The sequence below is a fragment of the Bos indicus genome, chromosome X (genome assembly GCF_029378745.1).
Source record: "Bos indicus isolate NIAB-ARS_2022 breed Sahiwal x Tharparkar chromosome X, NIAB-ARS_B.indTharparkar_mat_pri_1.0, whole genome shotgun sequence".
In the NCBI taxonomy this organism is placed as follows: domain Eukaryota; kingdom Metazoa; phylum Chordata; class Mammalia; order Artiodactyla; family Bovidae; genus Bos; species Bos indicus.
Window position 1 is genome coordinate 62,742,284 of NC_091789.1, and position 18,770 is coordinate 62,761,053.

The following is an 18,770-nucleotide window of genomic DNA, read 5'->3' on the forward strand; positions in this document are numbered from 1 at the left end:
CCCCTCCTCTGCCTCACCCCCAGTACCAATCAGTTCAGAAGTTCTGAGGATCCAAATTCTCAAAATGCTTGCACAGTGGACGTTCCTCTCTGTCCCCCCCTGTCCTAGCGCAGGGTCTCAGCCTCCATTGCTGGGACTAGTACTTTGTTTCTTGTCTCGTCTCCCTGCCCCCCCCTCCCTGATCACCCCTACCTCCCACCCAGTCTGCCTACTGTCCAGTCTCCAGAATACCTTTCTAAAGAAAGCAAATCTGATTAGAATTGTCTCCACTGCTTCAAATTCTCATGCAGGATAAAGACCAAACTCCTCCCTTATGGGCATTCGAGACTGTTCACAATCTGACACTTGCATGTCTCTCTGACCTCATTTCCCATCACTTAGACTTCAGCTCCTATTACCTTACTTTCAAAGCCCCACCTGCTTCCACTCTTGCTGCCCCCCCCTCCCCTCCCCCAACCCCCCGCTGCATATACCCACCAGCTTCTCTACTTTGGCCTGGCAAAGTCTGTGTCCTCCCCTACAAATTAGCTCAAAGGAGCTACCTCCTCTCTGGATCTATGTCTGACTTTCCTAGGCGACCTAAGGCACATTTTCCTGAAAGTTCCTTATACTTTTAATAATTCTGTATCTAATTGTTTAATCTGTGTTTAGCCACTAGGTGGCAGTCTTGTCTTTTCATCATTTCAGGAGGTGAAGATAATATGTTTTATTTGAATTTAAATTAATGATCGCTAAATTAATAGTGTTTATTATAAATAAGATGCTATAGGAGCCAGGGAGAGGATGAAGTCTTCTGAGGCCTCAGGATATTGGTCTGGTTAGCCATGGTGGGATTGGGGGATTGAGTGCCCCTCATGGAGAGTGAACTCAGAAGGAGCATATTCTAAGGAGGAAGATGAGTTCACTTGAGTTTAAGGTACTTCTAGGCTCATCAGACTAAGATGTCTAGGAGGCAGTTGGGTGGAATATTCTGGAGCTCTTCAGGGGAGTCTGGGCTGGAGGCGGACTTCGATATCTTTAGTATCAAAGTGGTAGATGTAAACATGGGAGTAGATGAGATGATTCAGGCTGACTGTGTAGGTGGAAGAATCAGGACTTAGAAAAAGGCCTTGGTGACATCAGCCTGCAAATAAACAGGAAGAAGGATGTAAGGAGATGGCAGGAATCGTCAGAGCAACAGGATGAGTGGCTGGTTTTCCTGGTAGCTAAGGCAGGAGAAATTGTCATGAAAGGACTGGTGACCCCAGAGTGCCTCATTGTTTCAGAGGATTCCAGGGAAGTAAGGCCACTGGAGAAGGGATGGGAAGGAGGTGGTTAAGAGTGCTAAGGAAGGAGGGCTGAAGGGCCTTGCAGAGCCACGGGAAGGGCCCTTCTGCCCCGCTTTCCCCTCCTCCCCTTCCTCTCTGCCTAAGGCTGGGCACCTTCAGGTGCCAAGATGAAGGCTGGTTGTGAGAGGGTGCATGGAAGGCACCGAGAGAAAGGGAAATGGATGACTTACAAGGCGATGACAGCTGCTGAGGATGAAAGGGCTTGATGGCAGACTGAGAAGGGTAATGACAGTAGGAGTAAGTGCTGCGGGAAATGGGAGGAGGAGATTAGACTAGATTGTTCCAATGCTTTCCAGTGGAATATGCTGTGATAACAGAGATATTCTATATCCACTCTGTTCATCATGGCAGCCACCAGCTCCAGGTGTCTCCTGAGCAGATGAAGTATGGATAGTGCAGCTGAAGAGCTAGGACTGGGGAATTTCTACATTTAACAAACTTGAATTGCAGTGGAAACAGCTACTGCTACGTTGGACAGTGTAGCTCTTCTTCAGCCTTCTGGTTGGTGGCCAGCACTGAGGGGGTTCCCCCTGAAACATTTCCTTGTGTTCTTCCAGTACTAGTCTGTCCGGTCACCCAATCTTCTCCAGGAGGACTCTGCAGCTCGAGTGCAGGAGCAGACCATCTGGGTTGAGAGAAGGGTCATCCAAGGAACAATATAAATGGGCTGTTTTAATGTCAGCTGAGCAGGCACCTAGCACCTCAGTGTCAGCAGGGCTGGGCAAGAGAACTTGCAGCTTTGGTGCTGACACCTCATGGAGAGCTTCTTGCTCTGGATCCTAAGAGCCTGCTCTCCTTGGGGTGGAGAGGTGGAGGGGCCATTCTGTGCACAGGTGGCAGGTTCAGAGGGAGTTGATGCTGGTGGGGCCACCATCTTGGGTTTCCCTGGCTTTCCAGGGGGATGGCTTGGATGACAGCCAGCTTGAGGACCTGTGGGGCTGGTGGCACAACTCCCCGCTCTGGGAACTCCCTCTTCTCCATCCTTGTGGGGGTTCTTTGGTTGGTTCACTGTGGCAGTTTTCATCTAAGCACGGTTTCTTAACCTGGGATCCACAAGTAGGAATTAAGTGATCCATTAACTTGGATGAGAAAAATAATCACACCTTTGTTTTCACAAACCTCCAGCAGAAACGCAGCACATGAATGTAGGGATGAGTCCTACCTGTGGCTTTGTTGTCACTAGCAATCGCAGATGGCTTCCTATCATGTTACAGTTGTGGCAGACAGCTCGGAATGCTGTTTATGCTCATCACTACTTTGAAATTATAGTAGCTGCTAGCTTTTATTATTAAACACATTAGTAAAGATACATAAGTACTGTGTTACAAATCTGTTTAAATATGTTGATAATCGTCTCTAAATGTCATTGACTTCTTTGGTAACCTTCTGCCTTTTATTTTATGCGTGTAAACCACTGTTCTGAGAAGGGATTCGTCAGTGTCTTCATGTACCCAGCCAGGCACAGGAAAGCTAGCAAGCCCTGCCTTCAGGCTCTTTGGAAACCCCTGTATGTTTCACTAGAGGGCGCTCTGGTTTCAGACTTGGAACAGTGGACTCTCAGGCTTGAAGCAAAGTGACAAGGTTATTTTGAAGTCCAAGGGAATCCTATGTCCTTTGGGGACATCTCAGACTTCCCAAGGGCTTCCCAGGTGGTGCTAGTGCTAAAGAACCCACCTGTCAATGCAGCAGATATAAGAGATGTGGTTTTGATCCATAGGTTGGGAAAATTCCCTGGAGGAGGAAGGCCTGGCAACCCACTCCAGTATTCTTGCCTGGCGAATCCCACAGACAGAGGAGCCTGGCGGATTACAGTCCATGGGGCTCAAATAGTTGGATGTGACTGAGCACACACACGCAGGAAACTGGGATGTGAGAACTCCCATGTTGTTTGATCCGAGCTTTACACTTATCTTTTGCAAGGTGAGGGTTGTAATACAGCCTCGTGCTAGCTTCTAGGACAGTTAAAGCAAGAGCGCTTTGGCCTGTTATGTCCCCAGGTTTTCACACCACCCTCAGTTCCAGGTGGTGCCCTTTGTTTCTTCCTTACCCCAGGTTAGCTCACTACCCTGCTTGTCTGTCTAGCTTTAGGATGCTGGGAAATTTCTCTTTCACTGGCTTCTCAGTTCCACTTGGCTGATGGGGTGAGAGGCAGGGAAGGGGCTAAGGGATTCGGGTGGATTCTGAAGTCTCCTGAGGGGGGTTTTGGGTGAGGGAAGAGCGGGGAATTTGAGAAATTGGCCCTGGGTTGAGCCCTGTGGAGGAGGGTGGGTAGGTGAGTTTCTGAAGACTGTGAGACTTTCCCTGCTGAAAAGGAAGTATTTGGGGCTCAGGAGTGCTTTGTGGTAGGAGTGGATTAAGTCAAGTATTTACTGCCTTAATTTTATCAGCTTCCAGGAGACACTGCTCCTCACATCTGGCCAGACCATGGCCCCCCACACTGGTAGTTTTCCCTAGACCTCTTGGTACGTCTTCCAGCTCCAGAATTCCTCCTAAGGCAGAGTGGTTGGAAGACTTAGCATCAGAATCACCTGATGTGCTTCTTCTTCTTGTTCAGGCACTCAGTCGTGTCCTATTCTTTGCGACCCCATGGACTGCAGCCTGCCAGTCTCCTCTGTCCTTGGGATTTCCCAGGCAAAAATACTGGAGTATTCTGTGTTGCCATGCCTTCTTCCAGGGGATCTTCCCGATCCAGGGATCGAACCCATGTCTCCTGCAGCTCCAGACTTGCAGGTGGATTCTTTACTGCTGAGACAGTGGGGAAGCCCATGTCTCTTGCATTGTGGTCCTGGGACTAGCAGCCTAATTAGAGAATGTATTAGAAATGCGAATGCAGATTCTGGATTCTAGGCCCCATCTCAGACCTACTGAATCAGAAAGTCCTGGGTGGGACCCAGCAAAGATGCCTTTTAACAAGCCCTCCAGGGGATTCTGATACAGATGGAAGGTGTAGCCTCATTGCATCAAATGATCCAAGAGCTGGCTTCCCCTTGCTGAAAGCTCACCAGAGACCCAGCCAGTACTAACTGTAGAACGTGTGTGAGGCATAGTGGGGCTTGTGTTTAAATAGTACTTTTCCCCTAAAGTACCTCTGTGCTCCTTTAGCTTTTCTATCCCTACATGCTCCTGTAAGGTACGGAGAGCCTGAAATTTGATTTCCCCCAGCAGGGCTCTGAGGCTTAGAGGGGTTTTGATCCACACAGCAACTGGGGAAGAACAGAAGCTGGGACCTGGGTCTCTGGACTCCAGTGCTTGTCTTCTAGGTCAGGTCCCCCATGAAGTCTTTGTCAGCTCAGGGTTCTCACTCTGCTTCTGGCAGAGGGCTGGTTTTCTGATCCTCATGGGTGAAGGTGGGTCTTTATGTGCCTTCACCGTAGGCTAAGTGGCCCACTGGGCAGTTGAGGGGGAGGCCTAGCCAGAGTGGGCTCTCCAACCCCTCAGGATAAAAAGGTCAACCAAGTTGACCTTCCACATGGACCCCCAACTAGGGACAGTCTCCACCTCCCCCTATATTAAGCAGTCTAGAGGGTACAGTTCATTTGATCTGGTGCCCAGATGGTGGGAGTCCTGACTTGGGCCTGTACTCAATGGCCAAGGATGGGAAATCACACATCCATGATCATCTGTCTTCTGGGTAACTATGGCAGAAGCTAAAAGTGAAGGTTCTGGGACTTCCCTGGGGGTCCAGTGGTTAAGACTCCATGCTTCCAATGCAGAGACCATGGCTTCCATCCCTGATTGGGGAACTAAGATCCCACATGCGGTGTGGCCAAAAAAAAAAAGCAAAGAAATGAAGGTTTCTCATTTAGAGGGCAGCAAAGGTGGCGTGGCATTGTTGTTGGGAACTAGACTTGTCATTTTATCCCCTATCGCCAAATCTACATCTTCTCCGATGTTCCCCATCCCACTGAGTGGTACCACCACCCACACCAGAAATCTGATCGTTGGCCTTTTACCACCGTCATCCCATCCAATCCAATCAATTGGATCTGATCATTTCCCATATTCATTCCTACTGCTCCTAGTTTGGGCTTCCCAGGTGGCGCTAGTGGTAAAGGGCCCACCTGCCAATACAGGAGAGGCGATTCAATCCCTGGGTCAGGAAGATCCTCTGGAGAAGGAAATGGCAACCCACTCCAGTATTCTTGCCTAGGAAATCCATGGACAGAGGAGCCTGGCGGGCTACAGTCCATAGCATTGCAAAGAGTTGGACACAACTGAAGCAACTTAGTACATAACACACCTCCTGTTTTATTGAGTTCAGATCTGATCATCCTTGACTTGGTCTATTACAACAGCTTCAATACTGGTCTCCCTGCCTCTTATCTCACCCTATTTCAATCAGCAGCCAGATGAGGAGCCCTGTCCATTACCATGTAAAATATAGTCTGAGGACCAGCAGCACCTGGGAGCCAGTTAGAAATGCAGAGTCTCCAGCCCCTACCCCAGACTGCCTCAGAGCCCACCTTTTAACTGGATCTCAAGGTGATTTGTAAAATTCAGTATATCTAATGTTGCAAAGTGGAAGCTGCTCAGTCATGTCCAACTCTTTGAGACCCCATGGACTGTATCCTGCCAGGCTCTTCTGTCCATGGGATTTTCCAGGCAAGAATACTGGAGTGGGTTGCCATTCCCTTCTCCAGTGTTGCAAAAAGACTTCTTAAAGAACTGGCCCTCATCTCCTATTTATGCCTCTGTCTCCACTTGATAGTCCATTGAGACTCAACAATATAAAGTTCTTGAAGATACTGGGCCACTTGCCTCATTCAGCAAATAGGAGTTGAACCCCCTACTTGGTGTTAGGCACTTGTGGGGATAAAGCAGTGAGTAAAAGAATACATATTCTTGCTTTCACAGAGCTTACATTCTTTTGTGGGAGGAGACAGTAAAGAAATAAATAGCAATAAGTAAAATATATAGCAAGTCAGATGATGTTATAAGTGTATAGAGGCAGAGTTCAAGCAAGTAAGGGGCACAGTGCTGCTGAGTGGGTGGGGAGCGTGAAGGACGGCCATGCTGAGAATATGACATTTGAGCAAAGGCTTGCAGGTTTCTGGATATCTGGAAGAGTATACAAAGCAGAGAAAGTAATAATGAGTGTAAAGACCCAGAGACAGGAGTCTTTCTAGAGTATTCTAGCAATAGCAAGTTGGTCAGTGTGTCTAGAGCCATATGAAGGAAGGGGAAAGTAATAGGAGAGGAGGTCAGAGAGTTGATATAGGTGAGGGACAAATCCTGTCTAGGGTCTCATAGACCATTAAGAAGTTGCCATTTTCTTCTTAGGGAAATGGGAGGCCATTGGAGGATTTTGAGCAGAGGACTGACATGATCTGAGTTCATATTTCAAGGGATCACCTAGTTGCTATGCTGAAATTTTACTATCCTGTAAGGGCACAGAGTAGAAGTGGGGAGATCTGTAAGTAATGTTTGTAATAAAAGAGGAAGGAGATGCCAGTGACTTGAGCACTAACAGTAGAGGTGGAGAAAACTCAATGGATTCCGGATACATACAGAAGGTAGAGCCAGCAGGATTTGCTGATGGATCAGATGTGGGATGTGAGAGAGAGGACTCACAGATAACTCTAAGGTTTTTGACTTGAGTAGCTTAAATAGATTGCCATTTATGAAGATAAGGAAGGCTAGGAGAAGGGGGTTTGTGCTTGTTTATTGCTTTTTTGGAGAGGTGGGAGTGCTCTTCAGTGACCTAGTGTTGTATAGTATGCCCCACACTTAGTAGCTTAAAACAATGACTTATTATTTTTCACCGTTGTGTAAGTTAACTGAGTAATTCTTTGTCATGGACTTAATATGTATGTCCAACCCTGAAATTCATATGTTGAAGTCCTAACCCCTCAGTGTGATGGTATTTTGGAGGGGGGAGTCTTTGGAACATAATTAGGGTTGGATGAGGTCATAGGGGTGGGGCTTTCACAATTGTGATTAGTGCTGTGATGAGAAGAAGCCATAGAGTTCCCTAGCTCCTTCTGCCATGTGAGAACACAGCCAAAAGTTGTCTGTCTGTGAACAGAGAAGTGGGTTCTCACCAAACAAGTCTACTGGGGCCTTGATCCTAGACCTGCAGCCTCCAGAACTGTGAGAAAGAAATTTCTAATGTTTAAGCTACCCAGTTTATGGTATTTTGCTATAGCTGCCTGAGCTAAAACATTTTTTTTTCTACTTACTGGTCCTGCCTGGACTCAACTGGTACAGTTGGAATGGCTGGGCCTCTCTATTGACGAGGCATTTCATGACATGGGGGTCTCAGGCAGCATTCCAAGAGGGCAAGCCCCAGTGCATGAGAACTTATCAAGCCCCTGATCCCATCTTTTTGAAGTCCCATTGATCAAAGCAAGTTGCCTGGCTTAGCCAGATGGGCCATATGGCCAAATCAGTGTGGGAAAGGAATTCATAAGGGTGTGGATACTGGAAACCAGTGCTGTAATGATCTACCATAGAAGCCAAAATCAAAAGCTGGGTTTAAGAGAAAGACGCCCACTTAGATATCCAAGTGCAGATAGTGAGCAGACTGTGAGCTGTGTGAGCCTGGAGTTCAAGGCAGCGGTCCAGACTGAGATGAAAACGTTGGAGTCATCAGCAGGTATTAAAGCCATGCGATTGGTTGACATAACCCAGGGAATGAAAGTCTGTAGAGAATAGAAAAGCTCTTGAGTTCTGCAGCCTGGTTCTCTCCATCATTTAGAGGTCAAGGAGCTGAGGAGGAAGCAGTGACAGAGATCGAGAGGAAGCGGGCTGTAAGGCAGGAGTGGGGGGAGCTAAGACAGCAGCATCCCAGAAGCCAAGTGAAGAATGTTGCAAGACACAGAGGGTGCCTAAGATGAGGCCTGAGAATTGGCCATTGCATTTAGCAATGGCAAGGTTATTTGTGACCTGGACAGGACCTGTTTTGGTGCAGTGGAGGTGGGGTGGGTGGGAATGGGGAGGTAGATGCGGAAGTCTGATTACCTCAGGTTGAGAGAGACCTGCAAGAGAGGAATTGGAGACATGGCAGTATAGACAAGTGCTGTCCAGTAAAAGCTTGGTAGCAACATAAGTGATATCAAATTTCCTTGTAGTCACACTAAAGAAAGGTAAAAGAAATGGGTGAAATTAATTTTAATAATGTAACTGATATTTAACCCACTATATCTAAAATATTATCCTTCCTGAATAATCTGTAAAATCATTACTGGGATATTTTACATCCTTTGAAATCTGGTAGTGTTGTTTACACTAATAGCACAACTCAGTTCAGACTAGCCCAATCTCAAATGTTGACTAGCCATGCATGGCAGTGGCTACCATATCAGACAGGGCAGGTGTGGAGAATTCTCTCAAGGAGTTTTGCTGTAAAGATGAGCAGAGGAATGGAATGTGCAGGGGCGAAGTGAGGTCACGTGTGTGTGGGTTTGTTTTAGAATGGGAGCCGTTAGTTACGTGTGTTTGGTTTATATGCTAATGGGAATAATCCAGTAGAGAGGAGGAACTCGATAGAAGAGAAAGAGGAAAGAGTTTTGGGGGAAATAGTGAGGAGGCAAGAGTGGATGGCATTGGGATACAAAAGGGAAGGCCTGCCTTGGGCAGGATCCTGGGCAGTTCATCCATGGGAACAGGGTGAAGGCAGAGCACATTGGGTACTGACGTGGATATGTGCTTAGATGTGATCATGAGTGCTTATGGGAATTTTTGCCTGATTTCTTTTTTCTCAGTGAAGTAGGAATCGGGGTCCTCATCTGAGAGTGAGGATGGGATACAAGTATTGAAGCGAGGAGACAATATTAAATTGTGACCTGAGGGAGTGAATGGGCTGGGGGAGTGTAGTATAATTGCTTGGCAACACGGAAGATGCACTTCAGGTGTGTGTGATCACGAAACTCAAGTGAGAACAGCCAGCACTGTTTTTTCTCCAGCCACATTGAACTGGCAAGGAAGAAGAGCAGGTTGGGACTGACCTAAGCCAGGCTGGGGATTTTTCAAGATGAGTACAGGCATAATGAGAGTTGCCGTGCCATCAGAGATGTAGGGCAGGGATCATTCAAGTGGTGGGCCATGGAAATGCAGGAGAGAAGGAACTGTGAGGGACAGCAAAAAAGATGGCAGGACCCATGGACCACAGACTCCAGCGGGGTCAAAGGGGGTCAGCTGGAAAGATATAAGTGGTGGGTGGAGAGGGAATACTTGACTTAATGAGGGGCTACAGGTATTCATAATTATCAGATCTCAGGCATGACCTTGAGAACGACTGGCTGAGGTGAGATGGGAACAAAATCATTGAGGAGGGGAGCTGAGAGGTGAGGGTTCCTATTAGATACATACTGAAATGATCAAGAGCTATGGCAGTAGTGTTTTTAGAGAGAGGGGTGCTAAGCTAGGTACTAATATCCTTGAGGAATATTGAGAGCCATGACCTGTACGTCTGTAGGCAGCTGTAAAAGGGAAGGGTAGTTGGTGGTTGGTACAGTATGGTGGTTGTGGGGTTTTCGGGAGAAAGGAAGGTCAATGGTCTGGAGACAACAATGCAAAGACAGACGCTTCCTACTCCTGCAGTGCAGATGGAAGAAACTACAGTTGCACCCCTGGGTCGGGAAGATGCCCTGGAGGAGGGCATAGCAACGCACTCCACTATTCTGGCCTGGAGAATCCCATGGACAGAGGAGCCTGGCGGGCTACAGTCCACAGGGTCACAAAGAGTTGAACACGACTGTAGCAACTTGGCACACCCTCTTTCTTGTATGAGCCCAAGGAAAAAAAACAATGACTGCTTTACAGTGCTAGAGATGAAGCAGGGTCCTTGTGTCAAGTGGTAGATCATGAAAGAGCAAAAGGATGTGAAAGGGTCATTCAGAGAATTGATTGAGACACTGGGAGTGTGGCTAATGATTTCTCTGTAACTTTGCATATCCTGTTCCCTTTTCCTGGCATTCTCTTCCTTACCGTATGTACATGGAAGCCTTTTCTTCAGTCTTTTACCACTCAGCTCATGCCTCACTACTTTCCCAAAATTGCTCCAGCAAAGATCACCAGGGATCAGCATGTTGCCAAACCCAGTGGAAATAGTTGTATTTATTGCACTCTGTAGAGAAGTGTGTTCCCAGCAGTTTTCTGTGATGATGGGAATGTTCAATCTCTTCCCTGTCCAGTATGGTAGCCACTAACCATGTGTGGTTATCAAGCACTTGAATGTGACTAGTGCTACTGAGGAATCAGTTCTAATTTTACTTCATCTTTATCCATTTAAATGGAAATTGCCACGTGTGGCTTGTTACAGTCTTTAATCTTGTCTTCAGTCCTGTCTTCTCATGGATCTTCTTTCTCCTGACAGAAGACCATCTTCTGTGTATTGGTGTTCTTCAGGCTCTGTCCTGGTGCTTTAATCTCATTCTGTGTACTCTTCCTTGTTGATCTTACCCATACCCCAAGCTCTGTTTGCAGGCCATCTCCCTCTCCTGAGCTCTAGACCTGGGGTACCCTGTAGGCATTCAGTGTCAGCATGCCCCCAGCCTGAGCTCTCCTCTCCCCTAAATCGATTCCTCTGTTGTTGAGCTCATTGACCTAGAGGGTCACCCTAGAAACCTCCTCCATGTCCAACAAATCGCCAAGTCATCCATCTCTGCAGTGGCACCCAACCTGGTCTTCAGTCTTATCCTTCTCCTGCCCATCATCCACACTGCTACCAGAGCAGTCAAGCTAGCTGAAACCGAAATCTGATCTTGCATTTGCCTGTTTCAAACCTCTCAGTGGCTTCTTCTTGTGTAAAGGATAAAGGCCAAGTTCCTGGGCACAGCAGACAAGGCTCTTCATGACCTGAGCCCTCTTGCCTGTCTCTCCAGTTTCATTTCTTGGCACATGTCCCCCTCCCACTTGATGCTCCAGCAACACAGACCTGCTTGGGATTCCATGCAAACAGCATGCTGTTCCATGTCTCCACACCTTTTCCCAGGTTGTACTCGCTGCCTGGAATGTTCTTTCCTTCATTTAAGCTCCTGTCCTCATCTCCTCCTTGTTCTTCAAAACTCACCCCAACTGTTATCTTCTCCAGCTCCTTTACCTCAGGGTGCCCATTACTTAGTGGTGCTGACCTTATTGGGCTTGCCAGGTGGCACTAGTGGTAAAAAGAACTCACCTGTTGATGCAAGAGACGCAGGTTCGATCCCTAGGTTGGGAAGATCCCTTGGAGGAGGAAATGCAACCCACTCCGGTATTCTTGCCTGCAAAATTCCATGGACAGAGGAGCCTGGGGCTGCAAAGAGTCGGACATGACTGAGCATGCACACACAAGGCACAACTTATCATGCTGTCTCATTGCTCATAGGCCTACCTGTGCCTCCGTATCCCCACTGCCTAGCATGGAGTCTGCCCAACATGTACCTAGTCCATGTTGAATGAATGGATAACATGTAAAACTGAATGAGTTGAATGCAGTGGGAAGATTGGTGAATAGGATGCCGCCTTGCCCTGTCTCATCTCCTTGGTGTAAGGCCTTCCCATCTGGGATTAGAGGATTAGAGAACAGACCCTTGGGAGAGGCCTCTGGGGGTCTGTCATGGCTGCTGGAGCACATTGACATCTCTCCCAGCGCTCATAAAGCTTCCTTCTGGCAGAAATCGATTTCAGAAAAAGCTATTATCTCGGTTTCCCCCTACCTTTAGAGCTGAAATGCTTCTATCCTCCTGGGATAGAAGATGCTAGCAGCAAATGTCACATTTATTTTTTCTTAAAAGTTTAAAAAAAAGTTTTATGTGTTTAATTTTTCTGAAAGTGCTTAAGTTTCTATTTTCCCTTAAAAGAAAACTGGTTTTTCACTGAGATTTTCCCAGGGGCCACATCCAGGTATATAAAAAAGGAATGATGTGTGTTTGTATACAATTTGCATATATCTGTGTAGACTGGGTCATCTGTTCTCATGGTGCTCTCTCTTTTTCTTCTTTTTTAAAGAAATTGAATATTTGATCACCTTTGCAGTGAAAAAATCCATCAGCAGTGAAAAGGCAGAGGAAACCACAGTCAAAGTCCCCCTTTATAGAAAAAGCTCACCTCTTTACAAGATTCCTTGTCTTCCAGTCTTTTATGAGATTTTGGATGGCTGTGGTTGCCATGATAAAAATAGCAGCTGCCATCTGTGTGCCAGCCTAGCTGCTGTGTTTACTTTTTTATATTTCTTACTCCACTCAGCAGCCCCGAGAGACAGACGTTACTACAGGAAACAGGCTTAGAGGGGTGGTGCAATTTGCTCATGGTCACCACTCTAGGCCATGACAGAGGCAGGACTCACACCCAAGGCTGTCTGACCGTAAGGCCTTTGTTTTAAACCACTAAGCCACCTTTCCCATCATTGACATACTGTTTGGTTCCGTCACTTACACTTGGCATCGCGAGCTGGGGACTTTTCTGCACAGGGATACAGTTTGGTTGTCATTTGAGTGGCAGTGACTATTGCATAGTATTGAGGCACCAGAATTTACTTCTCTCCCCCATTGGTTTGTTTCCAGTGTCCCAGTGCAGTACATAGTGCAAGTGTAAACATCGTTGTGTAAATAAAGGCTGTTTGCTGGGTGTTTGAGGTATTCGACAGCAGTCCACAAAGTAACATTGTTGAGCCAAAAGGCTTAGACTTTATAGGTGCTCCAGAAAGTCTGTACCACCCTTTTCTGCAGCAGCGATGGTTTTTTGAGTGCTTACTGTATATCTGGTGCTGGAGGTGAAGTGGTGATTCAGAAACTGCCCGCCCCTCAGAGACCTGATAGTCTGACTTGAGATGGATTTTGTACAGTCATTCAGTCGCGTCCAACTCTTTGTGACCCCATGGACTGCAGCACACCAGGCTTCCTGTTCTTCATCATTTCGGAGCTTGCTCAAACTCCTGTCCACTGAATCAGTGATGCCATCCAATCATCATCTGCAGTCATCCCCTTCTTCTGCCTTCAATCTTTCCCAGCATCAGGGTCTTTTCCAGTGAGTCGGCTCTTCCCATCGGGTGGCCAAAGTATTGGAGTTTCAGTATCAGTCCTTCCAATAAATATTCAAGATTGATTTCCTTTAGGACTGACTGGTTTGATCTCCTTGCAGTCCAAGGGACTCTCAAGAGTCTTCTCCAGCACCACAGTTCAAAAGCATCTATTCTTCGGTTGTCAGCCTTTAGAGATGGATGATGCAACACAGAATGAATGGTATTCAAGTCGGGGTTTGAACTAGAGGCAGTAAGAGCACTTAGACACGTGACCCCCTGGCAGTATCTGAGTGCTCCTCCCCCCCACCCCTTACCATAGGGTGGGACAGGGGACAGGGCCTTTAGGGGAGGACAGGGGAGGGTTGCTGAAGCGTGGCTGAGGATACTTCTCTGTCTGGTCCTTCCTGTCCCCCCTTCCCCCCAGCCACCACTCACGGGGTTGTCACTACTGCCCAGATGCCACCAAGGGGAGCCAAGCAGAGGCTGGAGGGAAGGGATACCTGGGAAAACCTGCTCAGCGGGGTTCTAAGCACCTGTGGATCCTCCAGGTTCCCTCTTCCCTTTCATGTCCTCAACAGCCAGGATGAAAACACAGGGCTGAGTTCCCATTCATTCAGTAGACAGGAAAATGCACCCAGTGTAAGTGCATTCCAAGGGCTGTGCTAGATGCTAGGAATTCAGAAAGGATCCCACTCGGTCCTCAACTCTGAGGCCCTCATCTAGATGGGTAGACAAAGAGCTGGGACAGTGTGGTGTGGTGGAGGGCTGGAGAGGCAGCAGTGAGGGCATTGAGTCCCTTGGCATGTCTGAGAGCCCAGTACTCTGCTGTTGACATTGGCTGTGGTGCTGCCTGTCTCTTGGCCTCAGTTTGTCCATCTATAAAGTGGACAGATGACTCCGACGCTCGCAAAGGGCTTTCTGCCTCAGGTGTGCAGTGATCCTGCACCTTGTTCACGGAGCAAGCCTGAGCTTCTTCCCCAGAAGACCCAGCAGGCTTCTGTCGCCCTGTCTCCGCTCCTCCCCCTCCCCACGGTGGTGTTCTGCCTCTGGTCTTCTTCCTTGCTCTGTCTATTTAGGCTCCTGTGACTTTAGTTACCGTCCTGTGCTCATGACACCTGTGGCTGGATGCTCCATCCTATCCTCTTCACTGAGATTGCAGTTCATATCATGATGAAAATAATCAGCGTTTGTTAAATCCCAGATATGGCACTCCAATCATGGCTTAAATGATCTGTGAAGTAGGCCACAGCACCCTCTTTTGTAGATGAGTGAAATTGAGTTTGAGATACAGCGGCTGGCCAACGACCCTGAGGTCGCTAAGCAACCAGAGCCAGGATTTGAGAACCCATGTCTGCCCAGCTCCAGTGCCCACAGCGCCATCCCCATCACGCTGTATTTCCCAGAGTGCATACAGCCCAAGAGACACTTTCACTGGGGTATTTCATGGATGCCTCAACTCAAACATGTCTAAAATTGGCCTCATTTCTCCACCTTGTCTACAAAATCTGCCTTTTCTTCTTCTCCATCACAGCAAGTGGCACCATCAACCCAGTGATGGCCAGCTAGAAGCCAGGGCCACTGCTGTTATCTTCAAAGCTATCCATCCTGCTCCGTCTTTGGGCTCCGGAGGCTCTCTCTCTCGGGTGTCCCGTCTATCCTAGCCCATCCCTTACACCGAGGCCAGGGCGGTCTTTTTCAAGCACACGTATGATCAACCTCACTTTCCTGCCTCAGACACTCTCTTCTGCTTTCTGTGGCTCTGCAGCAGAGCTTGAAGCTGGCCACCCCTGGGCTGAAAGCCGTCCAAGAAGACATGTTTTGTTTGGTCCGTTGAGCATTCTTAAAACATTTTGAATTATTTGCCAACATTTAAAAATCAGGAAATTCCGTATGAAAGTGCCCCACTTCTAGCTTTTCATGCAAAAGTGAAAACACAGTCAGCTCTGGGCCCAGGTCTCCGTAGGGCAGGGACTGGGTGGTGCTGAGTGGGGACTGCCCTCTTCAGAAAGGGTCTGGCCTTTCCAGTTGGCTGGTCTCCAGTATCCCTGATGGCTCATTGTCCCCAGTCACTCCCGTGCTCCCAGTTAATTGCCTGCCTGAGGCTTCAGGCATTTAGTGTCATGACCCTGCAGCACAAAATGAAGCCCAAGGCCCTCAGCACGGCTCCTAAGGTCCTATGTGGCCCAGCTGGAAGCAGCCTAACCCTCCGAACCTCTGAGGCCTATTCCTGCTCACTGCCCCATCACACTGGCCTCTGTAGTCTCAGTGCTTCCCCATAGTTCTGTGAATTGGCTCACTCCCAGAAATGTCTTGGAGAAGGCAATGGCAACCCACTCCAGTACTCTTGCCTGGAAAATCCCATGGACGGAGGAGCCTGGTGGGCTGCAGTCCATGGGGTTGCTAAGAGTCGGACACGACTGAGTGACTTCACTTTCATGCATTGGAGAAGGCAATGGCAACCCACTCCAGTGTTCTTGCCTGGAGAATCCCAGGGACGGGGGAGCCTGGTAGGCTGCTGTCTATGGGGTTGCACAGACTTGGACACGACTGAAGCGACTTAGCAGCAGCAGCAGAAATGTCTGCTTTCCTAGACCCCTCTTTTAGTACCATTTGTCCTGTAGGACTCAGCTCTGTGCCCCCTCTGCCAAGCTGAGTTCCATCCCCCCATTATACGTGGCACAGACCCGGGTCATCACTCCAGCTTCTCACAGTTGCCTAGCTTGTCTGCCGCCTCCACCAGATCGTGAGTCTGAGGCAGCAGGGAGCCCACCTCCTTTATGTTCCTATCCCCAATGCTTGGCACAGGGCTTGGAATATAATAGGTGTCTAATAATTGGTGAATAAGTGGATGGATCTGTGAAAGACTGACTTGGGAAAATACTCCTCCTCCTATTGCTGCCTACTTGCTTGAGATGAGCATTCCATGTTTCTTTCATTGCGGAGCACCCCCATTATAGGATGCCTGCACCCAGAACATTCTATGAGCCATTCCCTACTCTGAAAGGTCTAGCATATACCCAAGCCTACTGGGATGGGAGTTCTGAGTGATGGTAGAGGACAAATACACAATTTTTGCTGTTCCAGTGGGAGAGCAGGAAATGGCATGATAATTGAATATGGCATGATAACTGGATATGGCACATTCTTAAGAGGTGGCAGGAATACACAGAAGAACTGTACAAAAAAGATCTTCATGACCAAGATAATCACAATGGTGTGATCACTGACCTAGAGCCAGACATCCTGGAATGTGAAGTCAAGTGGGCCTTAGAAAGTATCACTATGAACAAAGCTAGTGGAGGTGATGGAATTCCAGTTGAGCTATTTCAAATCCTGAAAGATGATACGGCTGTATATTGTCACCCTGCTTATTGAACTTATATGCAGAGTACGTCATGAGAAATGCTGGGCTGGAAGAAGCACAAGCTGGATGGAATCAAGATTGCTGGGAGAAATATCAATAACCTCAGATATGCAGATGACACCACCCTTATGGCAGAAAGTGAAGAGGAACTCAAAAGCCTCTTGATGAAAGTGAAAGTGGAGAGTGAAAAAGTTGGCTTAAAGCTCAACATTCAGAAAACGAAGATCATGGCATCTGGTCCCATCACTTCATGGGAAATAGATGGGGAAACAGTGTCAGACTTTATTTTTGGGGGCTCCAAAATCACTGCAGATGGTGACGGCAGCCATGAAATTAAAAGACGCTTACTCCTTGGAAGGAAAGTTATGACCAACCTAGAGAGCATATTCAAAAGCAGAGACATTACTTTGCCAACAAAGGTCCGTCTAGTCAAGGCTATAGTTTTTCCTGTGGTCATGTATGGATGTGAAAGTTGGACTGTGAGGAAGGCTGAGCACTGAAGAATTGATGCTTTTGAACTGTGGTGTTGGGAGAAGGCTCTTGAGAGTCCCTTGGACTGCAAGGAGATCCAACCAGTCCATTCTGAAGGAGATCAGCCCTGGGATTTCTTTGGAAGGAATGATGCTAAAGCTGAAACTCCAGTACTTTGGCCACCTCATGTGAAGAGTTGACTCATTGGAAAAGACTCTGATGCTGGGAGGGATTGGGGGCAGGAGGAGAAGGGGACGCCAGAGGATGAGATGGCTGGATGGCATCACTGACTTGATGGACGTGAGTCTGGGTGAACTCCGGGAGTTGGTGATGGACAGGGAGGCCTGGCGTGCTGCGATTCATGGGGTCGCAAAGAGTCGGACATGACTGAGCGACTGAGCTGAACTGAGCTGAACTGAATGATAATAACAACAATGCGATAATAACAGTACCTGACACACACTGAACACTTTCATTGCACCAGATTCCATACTGAGAGCTCTTAACATATTCTTTCCTTTACTCCTCACAACTACTCTCGGAAGTAGCCCCATTTTACAGACAAGTAAAGTGAGGAACACGGAGTTTAAAGAACATTTCCTGGGTCAAGCAGGCAGTAAGTGGTAGCATCCAGGTTTGAAACCAAATCTGTGTGACATCAAAGTTAGCATGCTCAGCCACCATGCCACACTTCCTCAATGATGATTCTCTTTAGAAACATGAAGGACTGATTAGAATAAAGGTGAAAATGAAGGCTGTGCAATTATGTATACAGTAAAATTCCAATCAGTAATCAGAAGAAGAAAGAAAAGAAACTCTCAAGGCAAAAAGAACAAAGCAGACACACCAGATTCTAGCAGTGGTCACATTCAGCTAGTAGAGTGTTGGGGGTGTATTCTTTTCCTCCATCCCATTTCTACCTTTTTAACATTTTCGAAATTTCCTTTAGTGAGCATGTGCAGTTGTCCCTCAGTATCCGAGGGGAACTGGTTCCAGGACCCCTGCAGATACGAAAATGCAAGGATGCTCAAGCACCTCACATAAAATGGTGTAACACACTTGGCTGTCTGCATCTGCAGTTGTGGAACCTGCAAGATCAACCATGGACCAGTCCAGTTGGTGGAACCTGGGATGTGGAATCTGTAGATACAAAGGGCCAACTTTGTTACTATTATAACAGAAGTTAAAAAAAAATCCTCTCTAGAATGGCCCCAGCATTACGTGGCAGAACAGAGGTTGGGAAGAGGTGATAAGATTCACCCAGCTAATCAGTGGGGCTGTCTATTGAGCAGCTGTCGCAGGCAGCGGAAGTGGGTAAAACAGCAGATGGCGGCTATGGCCTCAGCACCTGCACCCTTGGGGGGTGAGGGAGAAGGGTCCCCACCCCTGCTGTCTCACCATGTCCCCTTTTCTCCAGGTGCTTACACCCCGGAGCCCCTCAGCAGTTTCCGGTGGGCCCTTCTCTCAACTGGCCTCATGTTCTTCTACCACTTCAGCATCTTGCAGATCCTGGGCCTGGTAAGCTTGGTTCTATCCCATTCTATCCCTTCTGTTTGGAGTTCTTCATAAATCTTGATAATCCTGGTTGGCGCTGGTATATCGTTTTGTTTTGAAAATACAAGATGCCAAAGGCCACACTGTCAGATTGTTGTGTCTGGGTTGCTGA

General features: G+C 47.8%; 1 protein-coding gene across 20 annotated transcripts in view; it reads left to right on the plus strand.

Annotated features, from left to right (window-relative positions):
- The window catches only part of TMEM164 (transmembrane protein 164), a 194,699-nt gene that overhangs the window by 154,152 nt on the left and 21,777 nt on the right, over positions 1–18,770 (plus strand). For all 20 annotated transcript variants that reach the window (XM_070783933.1, XM_070783936.1, XM_070783921.1 and 17 more), the window contains one exon: positions 18,522–18,622. In XM_070783933.1, the coding sequence (XP_070640034.1) occupies positions 18,522–18,622 (101 nt within the window). The remainder of the gene's footprint in view (positions 1–18,521; positions 18,623–18,770) is intronic.